Here is a 20054-nt window from a genome sequence, read left to right as displayed (position 1 = left end):
CATGTGAAAGGTATCAGAGAGGCAAACGGCATGGGAAAGGTGTCGGTGTCTAGTAGGAGTAAGTAAAACCGGGTACCCGATCCGGATTTTAAAACCGAATCAGATACCCGATTTTTTGAATCGAGTAAAACTTGACCCGTATCCGACCCTGTTTAAATCGGGTACAAAGAATCGAGTACCGAGTTTAAACGGATCAAATATCGGATATCTGGATCTGAATTTAAGTTTTATCTACTATATAGATATGCTTTATATAACAACATTATATAAAAAAAACTAAACTTGTAAAGAGCATTAAACTCTTATATTATTCTCCCGACAACAGAAGTCATAACAAAAATAATAAAGGGTTTTATCAATCCTAGTGTCTCATCAATAATGATCATTGGTTGCTAGAGAGAGAAGAGATTTGGATGGAGACTAGAGAGAAGAGGCAGGATGATGGCCGTTGGGGACCGTGAGGCAGGGATTTGGGATTTTTTTTTCCTTTTACTATAGAATTTAAATTTATTAATATATATATATATATATATATATATATATATATATATAAAGTATATAACTCTTAAAGGATTTAAATGGGAGGGATTTGGATTTTTTTTTTCTTTTTTACTTTTTAGACCATATAAAATTTAAAATTATTATATATCAATATAAGAATATACCAAAACGTAAAAACCGGATCCAATTCGGTTACCTAATTTTTAATTTCTCTCAACCCGGATCCGGTTGGTTTTCATCCGGCTGGTTTTCATCTAAAAAATTCAGATCGGGTACCCGACCCTTTTTTTTCCGGATCGGGTACCCAAAAAATTCAGGTCAAAAATTCGGATACGAGATCGATGAAATCGGATCATCTGATTCGGATTTTTTTGCTCACCCCTAGTGTCCAGTATATAGAATGCGTTGCAGAGGGCAACCTAAATTTGAAATTCTAAAAGTCCAATAAAAATGGCAACGAGAGACAGAGGAGAGACGAAGAACACCAAAGAGCTGGCGCCTATTAAAAAAAATCTCTGTTGAGTCCTATAAAAAAATTTTGTCAAAAATTTGGGATTTTTTATTTAGCTTAAAGATAGACTTATGATATTTAAAACAATATGAAATTAAAAATATAAAATTTGTGAGGATGTGGAGCAACAAGTGAATGAATTATTAAAAAAAATGACGTGGTAAAAACTAATTAGATGGGGTATAAGGTGATGTGGTATCCCAGTTTCATAGAATTCTTTGGCCGGAAGAAGTAGAAACATTTATTAGAAAATGTAAAAATAGTTAAATATGATTTATTGCTTCAAAGTATAGTTGAACATTATTTATTAGAAGTTGGAAAACAACCTTAAATATAAAAGAAAATTTACAAAAAAAAAAAAGATTATTCAATACTTCAAAAATTTTCTAAATAGACATCTATAATAGGATAAGTATAAAGTGTTAAGTCTGACGACATGGATTGACATTATATGACAAGCCAAGAGTTAACATGGCAAAGAAAGATAACATAGCAATGATGACTTGGCAAAAAGGAGTGACTAGGATGATGATGTGGCGAAATGTTGATGTCATGACATGTGAAGTTACAAAGGTCAGAAGATCATAATGAAGATTATGTTTAGAAGATATTCCTCTCAATGAAGTCATATGATGATAAACTATTTATGGAAAGTGCACCAAGTCTAAAGGATCTTCTCGAGAAGTGTAAGTTTTATTTATCCTTGGTAAGATCCTGAATGATAACCTATATCTTTGATAGAACTCTTTGTATGAAAGATCTATCTTAAAGAAGAGAAATGAATATTCTATCATTTGCAAGAATAGAAGATCATAAAGATTGCATGGAGTCTAGTTTAGTGTGAAGTTATTTGAAGACACAAACTAAGATATGAAATAACAAACTTAGTTTGATGTGAAGCTATTTGAAGATACAAACTAAGATAGGAAAGGACAAACTTAGTTTAGTGTGAAGATATTTGAAGACACAAACTAAGTTAGGTAAGGACAAACCAACAAGATTATCAAGACCATATTTAGCAATGCAATTTGAAGAAAGATCTAAGAGTTAATTATGGGCGGAGCTATTCAAGGAGCCTAATCATGTATGGAGATTGATTGAAGATTTGAAGATCCAAGCATAAATGATTGGAGATCATGCTTGAAGATATCGAAGGCTAAACTTGGATGAGATGAGATTAAGTTTAGTAATCGTATTTCCATGAGTCAAATAAAGATCGGAAAACCAAACTTGGGCCAAGTTTGGAAAGAAGTTCGGGAGATCTTCGGTGACCATCTTTGGTGAGATGGTTGCGTGTGCCTTGGTGAGCATGTCCCTCAAGAGGGTAACCTACTGAAGTGACGTGAGGAAGGAAGCAGCTGCAAGCAAGAGGAGCTCGGGTCGAGTCAACTACTATGAGGCGGACTAAAAGAATCGAGAAGGTTGAAGGTCAAAGATTCTGGTGTAATTGGCTAGAACTCAGTCATGTTCAGTAAAATGGCCATGTTGCAACTGGGTCTTGCAACATCTAACTTTGGAAGATGTCCAAGTTAGGAAGCCTCAAAGAATTCTAAAAGAGAAAGGTTTATTTAGATGTTGGTGCGTCTATATAAGATATCCTGCTTGAAGATTTCATACGAGCCATGAAGTGAGAAGACCCTTTGGTGAGGGGAGTGAGCATCGGTCAATCTTAAGAAAATATTCTTTGTCTTGATAGAGTGAGAGAGTGTTGTACTGTTTATTCTTAAGCCTCTTTTAGTGGATTGTTTCTCCGGGCTTGGCCCCTTAGGTAGGCAAGGTTGTGCCAAACTGGGTTACCAACTTACATGTCTTTTTTCTCTTGTTTGATTGTGTGTGTCCAATCTTCGAGTGAGTTACTGAGTGACTTATCTTACCACACTACCCACCAGACCCATCAGAAAAGGGCCAAAGAGAGAGAGAGAGAGAGAGAGAGTAATATCTATAATTAAAATTGATAAAAAAAAAGTATGTAACATAAAATGATACAAAAAAATTATAAAAAAATATATATCTCTCAATATTCTTTTTATATGAAGATTGGATAGCGCTTCTAAAATAAATGATTGTGTTAGTTCCGTTGATAAGGTTTGTGGTTTTAGAGAAACACTTAAACACTCATGCAAGCTCACACAAACCAAACAAGAAAGGAGACAACAAAATTGGTAACCTAGTTCGGTGTCTATTCGCCTACGTCTTGGGGACCAAGCCTGGAGATAAATAATCCACTAAAAGAGGTGAAAATAGATGAGTACAAACACTTGTTACTCACTCTCTCAACAATAAAGTTCATTACCCTTTCTAGATTGTTTAGTGCTCACACACTCTCCTCCACAAGTGATACTCCCAATCTTCGAGCAAGGTAGTTTATATAGACCCCTCAACGTCCCAAATATAGCACATACCTCTTTTAGAATCTCCGTGGCTACTAATTTAAAAACTTTCCGAAATTAGGTGTTACAACTCTTGTCGTAACATGAATTGCAACATGGCCCTGACTGCTGACTTGATTGAATTGCAACATACCTCTTTTAGAACTGGTTATGTTGCGGACGACCTCAAGACCCATCAACCTCCTGGTCATGCTTAGTCCGAGTCGGTGCAACCAAATCTCCCGATCCCGACTGCTGGCAACTAGCTTACCTCCTCAGTTCTTCATCACGTAGTCCCCTCGCAAGGGGCGCACGTCCTTGTGCGTCTTCACAAAACTTGCCAAACTTGATCTTTAATTCACCCAAGTTTGGTCTTCAAATCTTCCCAAGAAAGATCTTCAATCAATCCTCATTAAAGTTGTTTCAAATCATACCATCAATAGTCTTCAATCATACCATTGATAGGCATTTCTTCAATTAAGCTCAATCCATATTTAGTCTTCAATCAAATCACCCTAAATATGGTCTTGATATGATCTTGTCTTCAAATTGTATTACATTACCCAAAACTAACTCCACCAAGATCTTCAAGATATTTACCTCCAAGTCAAGACTCCATACCATGTCACCATGCCTTGCCATGTCATCAATTATGCCACGTCACACAGGTTACCACATCATCTTAATTATGTGTCAAATAATACCAATTATAGTGCAATTGCACTAACAGATTGTATTGCTTAACTAACTTATAAAAAAGCGGATAAGAAAACCTAATCCCAAATGTTCCTAAATTTATGATCAAAATAATTTATTTTAATACACAATTTCGTGAGACAAGAGTTGGTAAGGCAGCCCATGCCAAACACGCCCCTGTGATAATGCGGTGATCAATATGGACTATATACAAGTGACAAGAATTTGACATGTTATTGATAATCAAGGTGGCATTGTGGTAATTGAAGTATTGCTTGCTACGTGGTCCCTCTCCATTGGTTCTACTACCAATAAACTACATTTGTTTTATGGTAAAGTAAGTGCAATGACTCCTCCAGGCTTTACGGAGATGTTGGAAATGTCGTAGCTTGATCAGTACCATGTTTTACTTTTACCTTGATAATTTCCGCCCACTTTTTATCCGGTTAGTCTTTTTTAAGGTTTTTGATGTTTTCTCACGTGCAAGACTTGGTGGTACAGTGCATTAACCTGTGTTAATAATGTGTGACCCTGTTGGTTGTATTTATTTGATGTTGTCTGTGATTCCAAGGCAATTTTTTATTGGGGAGCAATAACCTTTTTTTTTTTAAAAAATAAGTACTCCTTATCAAAATTATTTTGTTAAAAACTAAATAAATATATATAACAATAATTAATTTAAAATTTGATTCAATGGAGTATAATTTTAAATAAAATTGTTTAATTTAATAATATTTATAAAGTCAACCCCCAAAAAAAAATAATTTAATATTAAAAAATCTTCTTAATTTTTAGATTTTTATTTTCAAGTCAAGTGTCCTTCAAATATTGTTGATATTGTGTTTGATAGGAAGATATGAAGCAAAAAAATTTAAGGTGATTGAAAAAAAAAATTATTATTTTGCTCCTTATGTGCATATTTATGTAAAAATAGATAATGATTATATTTTGTAAAATACTTTTGTTAACACCATTCATTAAATCATACTCATTATTTTAAAAAATTTTAAAAAAATAATTAAAAGAATAAAATAAATCAGACACTCCATTCTTTACTTATAAAAAAACTAATTAATGATAAAAAAATCATTTAAAAAAAATTTAGTTAACTATCACCACAATAGACAAATGATAGGATTATTCTCTCTTATATGAAAGATTGAAAGTTCTACTTTTTAAAAAAATCATTAACAATAAAATTATATTAGTTTACTAAACCCAAATGATAGAGGTTGTGTATGTAAAAAATAATTGTTAAGTGAAATTATCTTTTTGTAGAGCTTCTTAAAGGTGGAAAAAAATTATATTAATAACAACATTTGTATTTTTCAATAGTTCACATTTTGATTAAAAAGGTGATAGTTTAGTGGTAATTAATTTTATTGGGGCAAATAAGAATAAGATAATTTAAAAATCTCGAGCTTAAGACTTATTGGAAGCAATTTTATTACTTAGTTACTTCAAACCACCGGGTCCCGGGCAGCAGGGCACGGTGAGGGGCAAGCATCACCGCGGTAATTAGCACAAGCCACGAGCCAGTGGTCCCAGGCACCACTAAAATAATAGCCAGTATTTCCTTTCAGACTTGTGAAAGGCCAACAAGCCTCAGCCTTCCCCTCGTGGGTCCCACCAAGACACGAGCACCGGCACAGCTAAGCACCAGTGGCAGATCCGCAATTTTCCCTCTTTTTCTATTTATCTATTTTTTAAATATTCTTAGAATTTCATTTGGACACCCGCCTTCCACGTGTCCCCCCTCTTCTATCCCAAAAACACCCCCCTCTTCACCAAATCAAACACACCACCAAAAAATTAAAAAATGGCTAGCGATGCGGAAGCCAGAGGTTACTGGGGACTCGGCGGCCGCGCTTGCGACACGTGCCACGGCTCCCCGGCCCTTCTTTACTGCCGCGCCGACTCCGCTTTCCTCTGCGGCGCGTGCGACTCACGTGTCCACGCCGCCAACCGCCTCGCCTCCCGCCACGAGCGTGTCTGGGTCTGCGAGGTCTGCGAGCAAGCCCCCGCCGTCGTCACCTGCAAAGCCGACGCCGCCGCCCTCTGCTCCTCCTGCGACGCTGACATCCACTCTGCCAACCCCCTCGCCCGCCGCCATGACCGCTCCCCTATCATCCCTTTCTTCGACACCCCTTCCTCCGCCGCCGCCGCCGCCGCCACTGCCCCCGCTGGTACCCTCTTCAAACCCTCCGATGATGACGATGAAAATGACGCCGCCGTCGACGAGGCCGAGGCTGCTTCCTGGATCCTCCCCAATCCCAACCCTAAATCCACTGATCTATTCTTCGCCGACGTCGATCCTTACCTCGATCTCGAGTACACCGACAGCGTCGTCCCCGTTCATACCAAGCCGATCCCTCCACCGATCATCTGCGCCGATCATGGTTGCATCGAGCTCGATTTCACTCGATCCAAGGCGTCCTTCAGCACCTTCAGCCGCAGCGTAAGTCTACGAGGTCTAGAACGCAAACGAAAACCTTATTGAATTAATTATCTAATTACCTTAGGGTTTCCTTCAGGTTTCATCATCTGAGGTCGGTGTGGTGCCGGATGGAACCACGATGGCGGACGTGACGAACCCTTATAGTGGTGCCGGGAAGGTCTCGACGGCGCTGGATCGGGAGGCTAGGGTGATGCGGTACCGCGAGAAGCGCAAGAATCGGAGGTTTGAGAAGACGATCCGCTACGCTTCCCGCAAGGCTTATGCCGAGACGCGGCCGCGGATCAAGGGTAGGTTTGCCAAGCGATCTGAGATCGAGCCGGAGGTTGATCATCTCTTCTCCGCCGTCTCTGCCGCCGCCGCTCTTATTGCGGATCCCGGCTACGGCGTGGTTCCGTCCTTCTGATCGAACGCCGGTGAGATCCGATCTTTATATATATATATATATATGTTTTTTTGTTTTCTGTTTTTCTGTTTTTGTTTTCTGTATTTGGTGTATTATTATCAAAACTTGGGATTGTTCTGTAAATTAATGTGTACCTTTTAATGTAATTCGGCGAACTTGGAACGCTGAAACTTGGAACGAGTTTTGGAAACGGGTTCTGAGAATGAAGGATGTTTCTCGTATGTTATTTTTATTTATTTATTTATTTATTTTGCATGGATGATGAACTGACTTTCCCGTTTGGTTTATGAGTACTTTTTTTTTTATTAATATTTTATTATTTGATCTTATTCTGGAAATCTATCTTGTTGGGGATGATTGCATGCTTTGATATGGATCAATTGTGTTATTTTATTGCTTTATTAGCGTTTTGATTATTATATTATTATTATTATTATTTTAATTTTGGAAATTTTAGGTGTGATTAGATGGAGATTTAGGTTGAGTTGTAGGAAAGAAAAATAAAGTGAGTTTATTCATTCTCTCCGGCATCCCTTTGCATGGATAAGGATGGCTTTATTTATTTATTTATTTATTGTATTTCAAGGTGTTAACAGGTCGTCCTTGCCCGACCCACCGACTCCAGGACCAGCCCAACATGGGCAGAGCCCAGCACAGCTGGCTCATGACATTGCATGCGTCCCCCTTTTATTAGTTAAACATTAAAAATTCAAAAAACAATTCCAAAAATACTCTACAAATTTAAAAATTGTTTTTAAAAAATAAATAACTACATATAAAATTATTTTAATAAAAATATTAAACATTATATTAAGAGTTTTTATTAAAAAATTACATAAATAAAGAATAAGTATTAACTATCAAGTAAAACAAGGTTAAGTAGCACTTGTCGCTTTTGTAAATAATAATAATAATAATAATAATAATCATAATAATAATAATAATAATAATAATAATAAATGGTTTAGAATTAAATTTGAAAAAAAAATTATTAAAAAAACCCAATAAACCCTATAGACCTCAATATTAAAAAAAACATTAAAATAGTAACTACATATAAAATTATTTAATGAAAATATTTGTAAATTTATTAATGATAAATTACAAGAAATAAAAAAAAACCAAAATGAAAAAATTACTTCTATAAATTGTATGAAACCATATGAAATAATACCAGAAGAATTATTGTTGTTCTAATATGTAAGGATATACTTTAGAATTAGAAATTGAACAAGTAGAAAGTAAATTAAATTTAGCTATGAATGATTATTTTGAAAAGTTACATCTTTAAGGAATGGATAAAGAAGAGAAAATATAAAAAAAAGAAAATTAATTAACAAGATAAATCACATATTAGCATATTTAAAAGCAATAAAAAGAATAAGAGATAATAATGATAATACATATCAGTTTACTGTAGTTAATTTCCATGGATAAATTCCCATGGATGTTATAGAAGAATTTCTTGAAAAGGAAGAAGAATATTCGAAAGAACCTGTAGCACAATTGGATTATTACGAAAATTATCAGAAAGATTAGTTATTAGTGATAATGATATTGAAGAACTTATTTAAGAATTTATAAATTTACAAGTAACTAAAAAAGATCTAAATCTCTCTTTGTAACATGGTCTGAAGAAGAATTAAAACAAAACCCATGGATGAAAGTAGAATTCCCATATATAACTAGATACAAAAACTAAAATGGAGGATTTAATAAAAAGAGTAATTTATTCTAATACCTTCTATGAAGCCTCTGAATTGATTATAAACAATAAATTAATAAAAAATAGATTTTAATGATTTAAGTGTACAATGACAAATAAATTATTATCATATTAGCCTATTAAATAAAATAATAAATGGTTATGGATTTGAATCTTGAAAAAAATATTTGGAAGAATTAATAATTTCTTAATAGATAAACTCTCAAAAAATTAAAGAAAACCTTGATTTGTCCATATGAGATAACAAAAACAGGGATAATAAAGACAATTAATTCCTCTGAATTTTAGTTACTGTGGGAATCAAGAACCCTTCTCCTTGATAAACCCATCAAGAACCCTTCTCTTTGATAAACCCTTAGCTTGTATCTTTGAATGTTTAGAACAATGACTGTAAAACCAGCAGAATCATTTGCATTTCTAAGCATGGGGTAAGCTAAGTTGATATCAATTACCTGTAGCATATTGTAGAAATATTTTCTTGACTAACAGTCTGCTCTTTCTCTTTGCAGACGAATAAGAAAACCTTTCCATTCAAACCTACCCTAAAACTCCATATTTTCACTATAGGATCAAATCTCCGTTTCAATACCCCTTTACAAATTACAGATCACCAGTATATCCTTTTAGATAATCTTTAGGCCTCCAGGAATAATCCTAAAAGTCTTAAGGATTGTTTGTTTGCAAGGAGTGGACTGGAAATGGATTAATGGGCCCATTCTGTTGTTTGGTTGGTAGGTATAGGATCGAGGTAGGATTCTTTGAGGAATGAGACGAGGGAAAAATATGATTGGAATTCATCCAAATTAGTTGAAGACTGCCCAATCCAAAACTTGAAATGACCATTTTACCCTTGACTTAAATTGTTTTTCCATCCAGGTTTTCTCCTTTTAATTTGGTCTGTGAGAGAAACCATCGCCCCTTCCGCTGTCTTAGTTCGGTATATGAGAGAAAGCCATCCGCCGTCCGCAGTCCTTTGATTGGTATGTGAGAGAAAGCCAACGCTACTGCTGCATCCAAACCGTCACTCTGAATCACATCGAAGCTCCATGCATCACTTCCCAGTCCTTGGATGTTCCCTATTTCAAGGTTTTTAACCTTTTTTCCATGATTATTCTAAGTTCTTAGATTATAATCTTGTTTCCCAGCTTGAAGGATCAGTGTTTCAATGTTTTATTTGATTTTTATTTGATTATCATGATAATATTGGATTTAGTCGCACTATGTGGGTGTACACAGTAGTGGTTGTGGCAGTGATGGCAGAAGTGCTTGCGAGGTGGAGGCACAGAAAGAGAAGAACTTGCTTCTCTTGCTCATTCAAGAGAAGAATCAGGTATGTTATTCATTCCCTTCATTCTCTCGATTTCTCTTCTATGATTGTTTTGTTCCCAGTTTTGGATATTTTAGGTCAAGAAAAATTTAGTTCTGATCTCCAGGATACATCGAATTCCATTTTATTGTCGATGTGTTCATGATAATGTGCCCAATTAGGTCAAGTTGTTATGTAGAGTTGATTCAAAGTTGATATATGATGCAACTAGTTTAAAGCTTATCAATTGATTTGTGATGCTCTTGAGATCAAAATTAATTTGGATTATGCAAACTACATTGGATTGCAAAACTATTCTAGAGAAAAGTGCACAATTAGGTCAAGTTGTTCATTAGAACTAATTCAAAGTTGAGGCTATGACTCGCTGTGACAAGACAAAGTATTGCTAGTTTGAAACTTGTTAGTTGATTTGTTGTATTTTAGAGTTCAAAAATTAAATCCTTAATGAGTAGGTGAGATGTGCATTGTGTTACCTTTAAACTAAAATTATTCATATTCTAATATCTTTGTTTAAATCAATCAGGTATTATGCCATCATGCTATCAAGTCAGCTGCTAGTTTAGTGGTTTATAAGGTTATTCATTCATTGATATATTTGTTTGTATGATATTGTGTTAAATTTGGGTTACTTTGGACCACCTTCTAGTTGTATTATTTGCTGCATGTACTACTGCTCTTTTTTTAATTAAATTTTAACTGAGGATGCTTGGAGAACTTGGCCAAAAGGTAGTTTTGATAGAGTTTATATATATGAAGTGTGTGATATTCATTGGAATTTGTGGCATTGTGTGAGTTTATATATATGAAGTGTATGATATTCATTGATATATTGGGTGCTGCAGAGTGGCCATTGCGGAAGTGGGAGCTCAAGTGCCTGTAGGTATATACTTTAAATCCCTCTTCTATTTCACATTATATATGTATGATGTGCTTGATATATATGTATATATATAGCATTTGATCTAGTGATATGTCTAATCTTCTTCAATTCTCTCCCTTTTTTTTTTAAATTATTTTAGTTTTTATATACTTTTTTATCTTTCCTTCTTCTAGCTTATGGCATCAAAGTTTCTAAGTCTTAGCTTTGCTTGATATTATGTTATAATGCTTCACTTTTACATTTATTTTTGAGTTATTGAATTTCTCATTAATGGATTTCATTTCCCAATTTAAATTTTGTGACTAAAATAAGTATTTGTAAGTATGTACATATGTGTAGATTGAGATATGTTTATATATAACTACTCATCCTTGTATTCAGTACAAGGTACAACATGCTGAACAATGGTTTTCCATGATATAAATTAATGTCATTGTTTATCTGCCAACTATAATAATTGATCTTTCAATGAAAATTTTGAAAAGGTTTAACAATCATAAATAATGACGTCCTGCCACACAAATGCACACAAATGCACACAAATACAACAATAATGGATAACTGAGTTCTTATGCATGTAATTATTATTTTAGATATGAAAAATATATTAAACAACTTCAACGATATGCCCCAATGATTATGTGTTACATCTGTGTACTAAGGCTCATGATCACCACATGTGCGTGCAATCAAGCAATGAAACCATAGAAATAAAATGATTCAACCAGAGATTGTATCAACATCTACACGACGCCGTAGATAACAAGAATACCTTCATCGTGTGGTTTACAAAAAGTGATATAAATGTGTTGATAAGTTGTGCATGGACCGATGATGTTTCCATAATTTGTGTTAGTTACTAACTACTACTAGTGGGCTGCAAGGCACTGTAAATGTGTGAGCAAGCACCTTTGATATGTTATGGAGTTAGTGCCTCGTATTGGGTTTGGCATAGCATGAACAAGTGTTATTCATTTGAGACTTTCAATTCTGTTTTATGCACTACAAGATGCTATTAGTTTCATATTTATTTACTTCACTATTTTATTGAAGCAGAAAAAGGACATGATGTTAATTATGTGATAGTTAGGCTAGTGTATCTTATATGATCCGTAATCATGTAACAGGCGTTGGAAATTGGTTGATTACACGCAAGTGTACGGGATCATCAAGTAATACCCTGTGAATGACATAGGGGTCGTATTCCACTGGGCCAAGGAAGTATTATTACTCATTCTTCATCTATTATCTAGCCTACAATCCTTAGTAAGAAGAACAAATAAAACAAAATAAACTAACCTAAACTAATCCTATGACCGGGTAACTAGCACATGGATGTAAACAAACAAGGGAGTATCAAGCATGAGAAGGGAGTGTTTGGACAAGGAATCCACCTAGGGTTGTCAGTAAGTCCCAAACTAGGATGGTTTAAAGATGCATTGACGATAGTTGAGACCTAGAGACCTCGTGAGTAGATTAGCCCCAATTTCTCGGTGACTAACCCCTGATCCCATACAAATGTCAATCGGAATCTTTCCCGGATCAACACATCTATGATCGCATTAAGTTCTAGGAGTTCTCTAATAGGAGTAGACCTACTATCCTTCGGCTTAAACCTAGCAATTGAGGGCTACCAACACCCGATCTCTCGATGTATAGGCACAAGTATCCCCTTTCAATCTCTCCTAGATATAGTACACGTGAGTAAGTCACATCTACGCATACAACTCATAATAGAATTACGGATTTCTCCATACATGTAATTCTAAGCATCAAAGCATGAAAGATTGAATCTCAAACAACCATCAAATTAAATGAAGAACAACATCCCAAGTTCATACACAAGATTAATCCTGGGGTTCATCCAAATCCAAACACAACAATAAGTTAATCCCTCATGATAAGGGACACTTATACAATATACAAGGAAGACAAAAACATAAAAGAAGTAATAAAAAACCCCTCTAGGTCATGATCTCCTTGAATGGATGAAGCTTTGAATGGTGATGCAATGGTGGCTTAGATCTTCACTCCAACTCCTTCTCCTTTGCTCCTCTCCCTCTTGGTGATGATGTGCACTCGTTTCCCACAAGGAACATTGCCAGAAGATGGCCGGAAGGCCTCAAGAATGTGTGGTGGCGGCCACTCAAGAGGCCAAGAAAAAGTCCCCCTCATTTGCCCAAGAAATGAGCATTTATACTCCCCAAAATGGCCTCCATACGGGTGGTATACCGGCTCAATGAGGACCTCATTAATGGTGGTATACTGGCTCAATGAGGACCTCATTGAGGCCATTTGGGTAGGCAAAAGTGCACACAAGCCATCATAACAATATCCATACTAGCTCAATGAGCACCTCATTGAGCTAGTATGTCTTCAAACAAACTATCCTCTTCTATGGCTACAGTAATCATCCCGGGTTCAATCCAGCACAGCATTGAGGCTGTATGCCATGGTTCAATTTCTGACTTTAAAACTCTCCAGGTGCTCCAGTGGCAGCTACAGTGATCTTACTCCAATATCTATACTACAGTATCTCTGCTACAATACTCCAGCAATAGTATTTTGCTACAGTGAATACACTACAATACCGTGACCTAGTTTTCTTCTCTTTTTTCGCCCAAATTGTATCTTCGTGTCCTCCGTGGCGTTCCCGTGCCCTATAAAGCAAATAACACATGATTAAGCACAAAACGTGCATCAATTCTTATAAAAATACATGCTAGAAGTATGGAATATATATAATAAAATACGTACATTTAGATACTTATCAGAAATGAATTTGTTGTTGGATTTGTTTTGGTTCAGTGTTAAAAAATATATTGTTATTCCTTGTTGATGGATTTTTTTTATTGTTCTTGTTGTTGTTTTTAGCTCCTAGTTTACCATAGATGTATGAATGCATGTTTGGGTGGTCTCTTTGATTTCATGTGTCAAAGACATTGTCAAAAAATAAAAAAAAATAAAAAAATAAAAAAAATAAAATTGAACAGTTGCCTGTTTAAATTTTAAAATTTAAAATTAATAATAATAATAATAATAATAATAATAAACATTTATTTTTGTATTGCAAGAAAAACTGAATAATAATAATAATAAGTATTTTCTGATAATAATTTTTTAAAGTTTAAAATTAATTATTAAAATAAAAAAGATTTCAAATTAACAATAATGATAACATATTACAAATAAAATAATATTATTAGCTAATACACTTATTTATTTAATATTCACTCTATAAAGCCATAAAAAATATTTTTCACATATTTCTTCTTTTTACTTTTCTCTTTCCCAATGAATTACTCTCACATACCCTCCAACCAAACACAGTTTTTCTTGAATTCCTAATCCATTCCCCCTTATTCTCATAAACAGTTTACTTTTCTCAAACCCTAGAGGGATGCTATGCCCGGACATTGTTTCCTCTCTAGATTTATCTCTTGTTTTATTTTATACTTCTTGCTTTTACTTTCTTTTGTTCACACACAACACTTGATTAGTTAGGCTACGTTTCGGAGCTAGGGTTACTACTAGTATTGTCAATCTTCCTTGTGGGCCGACATCTTGCTTTCGCGAGCACTTTATTGCACGATCGGCACGTATATTTGCATCCCTATCCAAAATCTTAAAAGTCTAAGAAGCAAAATTGAAAAAAGTATTAATAGAAAAATATGAAATATTGAAGAGTTAAAAGAGTTTATTAAAAAAAAGAAGAGAAAGAAAAAGAAGAAAAATTTGAAATATATCCTGATAAAATTAATGAAGTAAAAAAGAAAAGTGTTTGAATTAGTTATGTAGAAAAAACAAGAACAACGGTTAGCATAGAAAAAAATCATAACAATTATTACAAAATGAAAGCATGAATCTTTGGTGTACTTGCATTAGGAGGAATACATTCTGCAAACCAGGACATAAAGATGCAAGATGTCTCTGTGAATAGGGCTTCAATATATTACAAGGATCTTTCAATCTTGCTTCCTGGAAGAATCAATCAATTGAAGGTGTTCAGTTTAATCTAATTAACTTGTTAGAAAATGGCCATGTAGCAAGAATAATCATCACTGAAGCAGTCCAACTCAAGCTTCTTAACAAATATTAGTAGCTAGTTTACATTTTTCACCGAATGTTCAAGTACGACAATTTACTAGGTGGCTTCATCAATCTAGAATTTCACACAACCCCACCTCTTTTCGAAAAATATCCTGCTAATGCACCACGTCATGTTAAGATTACTGTACTTCATTGCCATGAGCCTTACTAGCTCCATATGCAATATGATGACTTTACGACATACTGACCCCAAGCGAAATCCAACAAAAACTACAATTATGGAGAGCACAAATGGTCACTATTGGTTGAAAGTGAAGTCACTTTCACCGGAATAGCCTACTCATCATGGAGACCCACATTATGAAAGTCTATGCTCCACCAACTCGATCTCTCTTTTCCAGTTTGTTTGCTCTTTCCAAATCTTCATTTGACCTTGGCACCAACCACTCTTCATATGAAGAAAATCAACATTAGGGTCAGAGATTATCACTTTGGAGATCACAACAATGCCAATATCCCCAGTGATGAGCTCATGGTCTACTCTAACCAAGACTTGTTGACTGCCCAGAATATCGTTAACCTAATGGAAGCTTAAGTTCTTCTTTTGTCGGTCCTTACTTGGCATTTTTTGTGTGTGGGTGATGGGTATCTTTATGTAAAATTATAAAAAAAACCTACTTTAAGTAGGTTACATATAATTATGGTTAGTATGTATTTATAGTCAACCCCTACTATAAGTAGGGTGCTTAGAGTTATTATTAATGTCTTTTTTAAAATAATAAAAAAAAAATATAAAATTAGTCAAATACCTACTCTAAATAGGATGATGTACATGGCAAGCTTGTCACATCAAGTGGTTTTATAAAACCATGGGCACATATGGTTTTAGAATAGTAACCTCTCCTTCTATATGAGGAGAAGCCTTGTAAGTATTTGGATTTTGAACGAAAATATAAGCCTTTGAGTAATAGCTTTGTGTATTGGTCTCCTTCATCCTCTCATCGCCATTCCAACCTTTTTCCCAGCTTCTCTTGCTCCACTCAGATAACTCTCACAACCCTATAGTTGTAAGAGAGCACAACCCCCGATCCCCCCTGAACCATGCTAGCAAGTCGGATTCATGCCCAAGTATTATGAGTTACTTAATTGATAGTTGGATTTCATGTGATTATTTAGCAAGTTAGTCAATCAACTAATGAAGTTAGTTGGATTTTGAGGTAAATTTAAATTGGGATTATTCTAGAAGATTTGGAACTATAAAAGGGATGAGATCAAGATCTAGAAGGTTATCTTTTTCTTTTTTGTTTTTTGGGTACTTGGAGAAGAAATCAAGGCTTGGAAAGAAAGAGGAAGACTCCCTTGGAGGAGGTTGAGCTTTAAAGAGAAGATCAAGGACGAATTCACCTCTTACAAATTGAGTTTGATTCTCTTTTACCATTTTTCATGATGTATTTATACTTTAAACCTTTGATTTGCATGGATAGTGATACTATGATGGGGTGAGTAGTTTCTAGTTAGGGTTAGGCTTCCTTTATGCTAATCCTTCTTTGGATCTTCATGTGTGGATGAATGTTAATAAGTTTGAGCAATTAAATTTCATGTTTGAATGAGTTTGTGATATTGAATGAATTAATCTACACTTATTTCTTAAATTGCTATAATTATAGAATTTAATTGATCTTATTTTCAATTTTATTATGAAATTTCTTGAATTCATTCTAGATCATCTTCAAAATTCTCTAACCTCTTGTTTAAATTACTCGGATATGAGAATGCTAGGTTTAGAATGAAGTTAATAAATGATTGAACTATGAATAATAAGAGAGTTGCTAGGATAAGGAAGTTTGCTGGTTGTAGGGATTTCTAGGTTGAACTTTGAATTAAAATGAATGATCATCTAGATTGAAACTCCATTACAACATAGCTACTCTAACCTACTTTACTAAGATGTTTGGATTTAAGATCGTAGTAGTTCTCTCTTCCATTACACATCTCATTAAGAGTATAGGTTGAACAAGGGAGTTGCTTGGACATGGGAGATGCTCACCTATAGAGAATTGTATTCTTGATGAAGGGGTGGAAAGGAGATGATTAGGTGACCCAGTGATGGGAGTTATCCAGATATGGGTGTAACCTAAGAAGGTAGTTTAAGGTTCAAGCCAACATGTAAATCTCTATTAGGGTTCTCTTGAGAGTGGAGTAGTTGGATTAACTTATTATGAGAGTTGTCGGGCATAGTAGTTGCTTGTTAGAGAAGGTAGATCTCAAGCTTTGGTTGTTTCCTAGCTTGTTAACACTTCATTGAAATGATTTGATGAGAATCATGCTAACTCATATCTTGCCTTGAAGATCTGATACTTTAAAGTGATACATGCTACTTAAAGAGTGCGCGCTAGCATGTGCACTAATAGTACAAGTAATAAAGCATTCTTTAATAGCAAACTTGATCCAATGAGGATAGAAGTACTAGATACTGACTTGTCTTCTATTATTTAGCCTAGGAACAATGAGAACCAAAATTGAATTCAAGAATTAATGAAAACAAATGCAAAGAATCGTAATAAGTCAATTGGAGGTCTATGTTGATAAGGCGATTCTCGGATCTTGACTCATTTTGTGCCTTTTCATTTAAAAGACCTCAAATTAAAAATTCTTGGATATAATATCTTCTATAATCAGACTATGGAGGTTCCTTACTTATGCTAAATCTTATGTATAAGCAACTAGCTCCTAATCCTAGAAATGACAAGTATTTCACACATAACCCCTACAATTGCATTACATTTTGTAAACCTCTCTATTAGGTCATCCTAATCCGGAGAGATCTCATGACTCTATCATTGATAAATGAGTTCAATTTTTTTCAATTATGGTATATCTATCATGCACGGATATCTATATCTCTAGTTATGAATGATTATAGATCTAGGTATTTGCAACTTAGATTTTTATTTACGGATCTAAGCTCTCGCACCTTATATCTACAGGTTCCTATCCCATAATCAAATCACAACATTAGAGTAAAAAGATTCAATAAGAAGAAAAATTCAAGAATTTGATTGTAACCCAAAATTCATTAAGATACATCCATCATGTTTACAAAAATTATATAAGATCAGGAAAAACTAGAAGAAAATATAGAATTCATGAAAAACTCTATCAAATCTTTGCAGATATAATGGTACGATGGCTTCTTCTAAAAGGAAATTTTGTCACACCTGTCTCTATTACCGAAACACATGTGGCACCCAACAGTTAAAACTCACTTAACTGGAAACTAACACTACCATATACATTCTGAAATGATTGAGAGATAGTATCATTTGAGCCTTGTTTCATGTTTTATTGGAGGTTTGGGGAAAGAGACAATCAATAGGATTTCTCTAATCCTCCCTTTCAGAAAGGAAGAAAAGAATGAGAAATTCTTAACACAAAAGCAACACTGACAACTGATACACATTCAAATACAAATACACAAGTAATACAAAATACTATAATTGCGGGTACAATAGTTACAAGACAACAACCAAGAATAAATGAAAAGGAACCCATAGCAATCCCGACCTTAACCCTCATTGGCCCTAAACCTGCATAAGCGATCTAATAGAGTTTTACTCTTGCAACTGTGGTACATTTCAGATGGTTGGTAGTGGTTACATAAACAATATGAAATAATATTTTTAAATAAGTAAATATAACTAAAGAATTTGTAGAATATCCAATTTGTAAATATAAAGCATAATTGAGCAACGAATATAAAGTTTAGCTAATAAAATCCATAGCTAACAAAGTTTAAATCTAAAACAGGGTTTGCCAAAAATCATCCCAGTTTTAATTGTTGCAGTAGTTAATTTTGGGTTTGTTAAGACCCAATTATATATGCATATACATAAAAATAATATTTAAGCCCATCTTAGTGTCGTCCACTGGGTCTACTCGTGTGGTGACCCACTGACGCGCACAAACCAACGCGAATGGTCTAATGCGTGCAACTCCGCAAGTATACAGGTCATCAAGTAATACCCCATGAGTGAGCACGGGGGTCGTATACCTTATGGAACAGTGAGAGGCTCCTATTACTTTTTTTTTCGTTTGATCAATAGCATAACATCTATGGTGATAAATCTAGTAAAATAAATCTACTTCTACAAGTTAACTACTGATATATAATTGAGGAGCTTGAGGTGCAATTGGAAGGAGTGGGTACCTGTATGGGGATTTCTTCAGCACTTACTTATGATATGAAAAATAAAATATGGCAATGTTATCTAGTGTTGGACCGGGTGATTTCAGAGGCCTATCGGTCTAAATTTCTTGGCAACTAGGTCTGAAGCACTAAGAACTTAAGATAGAATCTCTTCCAACCCAACCTCCTATACCCGTCTTAAGAACAAGAACTCGACTAAAAGGGTAATCAAATCCTAATCCAGAATTCTAGCTATGCCTAATCTCTTAGCGCATGTATAGATCTAACAAAACATGGATGTTCACAGCTAATAAGTGCATTGTATATCATATTTTACATATCTCCAATGCACTCCTTCGCTTGTCTTTTAGCGCATTTTGTCTATAAATGATGCTATTCTGGGTATGTTTGTCTCTGTTGCAGGCTTTTAGGGCTCATAACACACATTGAGTGAAATTAGGGATAAAACCAACTAATAAAGACAATTCTTCTAAGTGTCCAACGCGAGCTAAGCATGGGTAGAGCACAATCGTGCTTTCCCCGTGATTTAGGATGGCACTTACCCTTTTCACTCAGAAGCTTCAACAAGAGCATGGTCTAAGCACGACCGTGCTTAGACCGTGTTGAGCCCAAAAAGTGGATGTGTTCTCCGTAAGTGCACAGGTCGCACACAAGTTATAAAATGGTACCCCATGAGGGATAGGGTTGTCAAACATCAGGGACTAGACTTAAAGTGCTAATTTATCTTCTGATGTTCAGTTAAACAAAAATTATACTTGTGATCGAATTAAAAGATGTTAACAAAGAAGAGAAATGATGGTAGAGGCAGGGGAATTAGGATTGATTTTTCAGCAACAAAAGAATAATGCTTTGGGATGATTCCTACGAGTTATAGCATGTTGACTTGATCCTAAAGCCTACCAGGTACATTCTAAGGTTCAAGTGTG

General features: G+C 34.8%; 1 protein-coding gene and 1 long non-coding RNA gene across 2 annotated transcripts; both read left to right on the top strand.

Moving 5' to 3' along the window:
• Positions 1–5870: 5870 nt before the first annotated feature.
• On the top strand, positions 5871–7159 carry LOC120278691 (zinc finger protein CONSTANS-LIKE 4-like). Its single transcript, XM_039285421.1, has 2 exons — positions 5871–6535; positions 6612–7159. Exons 1-2 carry the CDS (start codon positions 5897–5899, stop codon positions 6936–6938), a joined length of 966 nt encoding a protein of 321 aa, XP_039141355.1. The 5' UTR covers positions 5871–5896; the 3' UTR covers positions 6939–7159.
• Positions 7160–15874: 8715 nt separating this feature from the next.
• Positions 15875–16564, top strand: LOC120279484. The gene is made up of 2 exons (XR_005541931.1): positions 15875–16138; positions 16247–16564. It is a non-coding gene; the product is annotated as an uncharacterized LOC120279484 (long non-coding RNA).
• The last annotated feature ends 3490 nt before the right edge of the window (positions 16565–20054 follow it).

The sequence above is a fragment of the Dioscorea cayenensis genome, chromosome 16 (assembly GCF_009730915.1).
Source record: "Dioscorea cayenensis subsp. rotundata cultivar TDr96_F1 chromosome 16, TDr96_F1_v2_PseudoChromosome.rev07_lg8_w22 25.fasta, whole genome shotgun sequence".
Classification (NCBI taxonomy): domain Eukaryota; kingdom Viridiplantae; phylum Streptophyta; class Magnoliopsida; order Dioscoreales; family Dioscoreaceae; genus Dioscorea; species Dioscorea cayenensis.
This window is presented reverse-complemented; position numbering and strand designations above follow the sequence as displayed.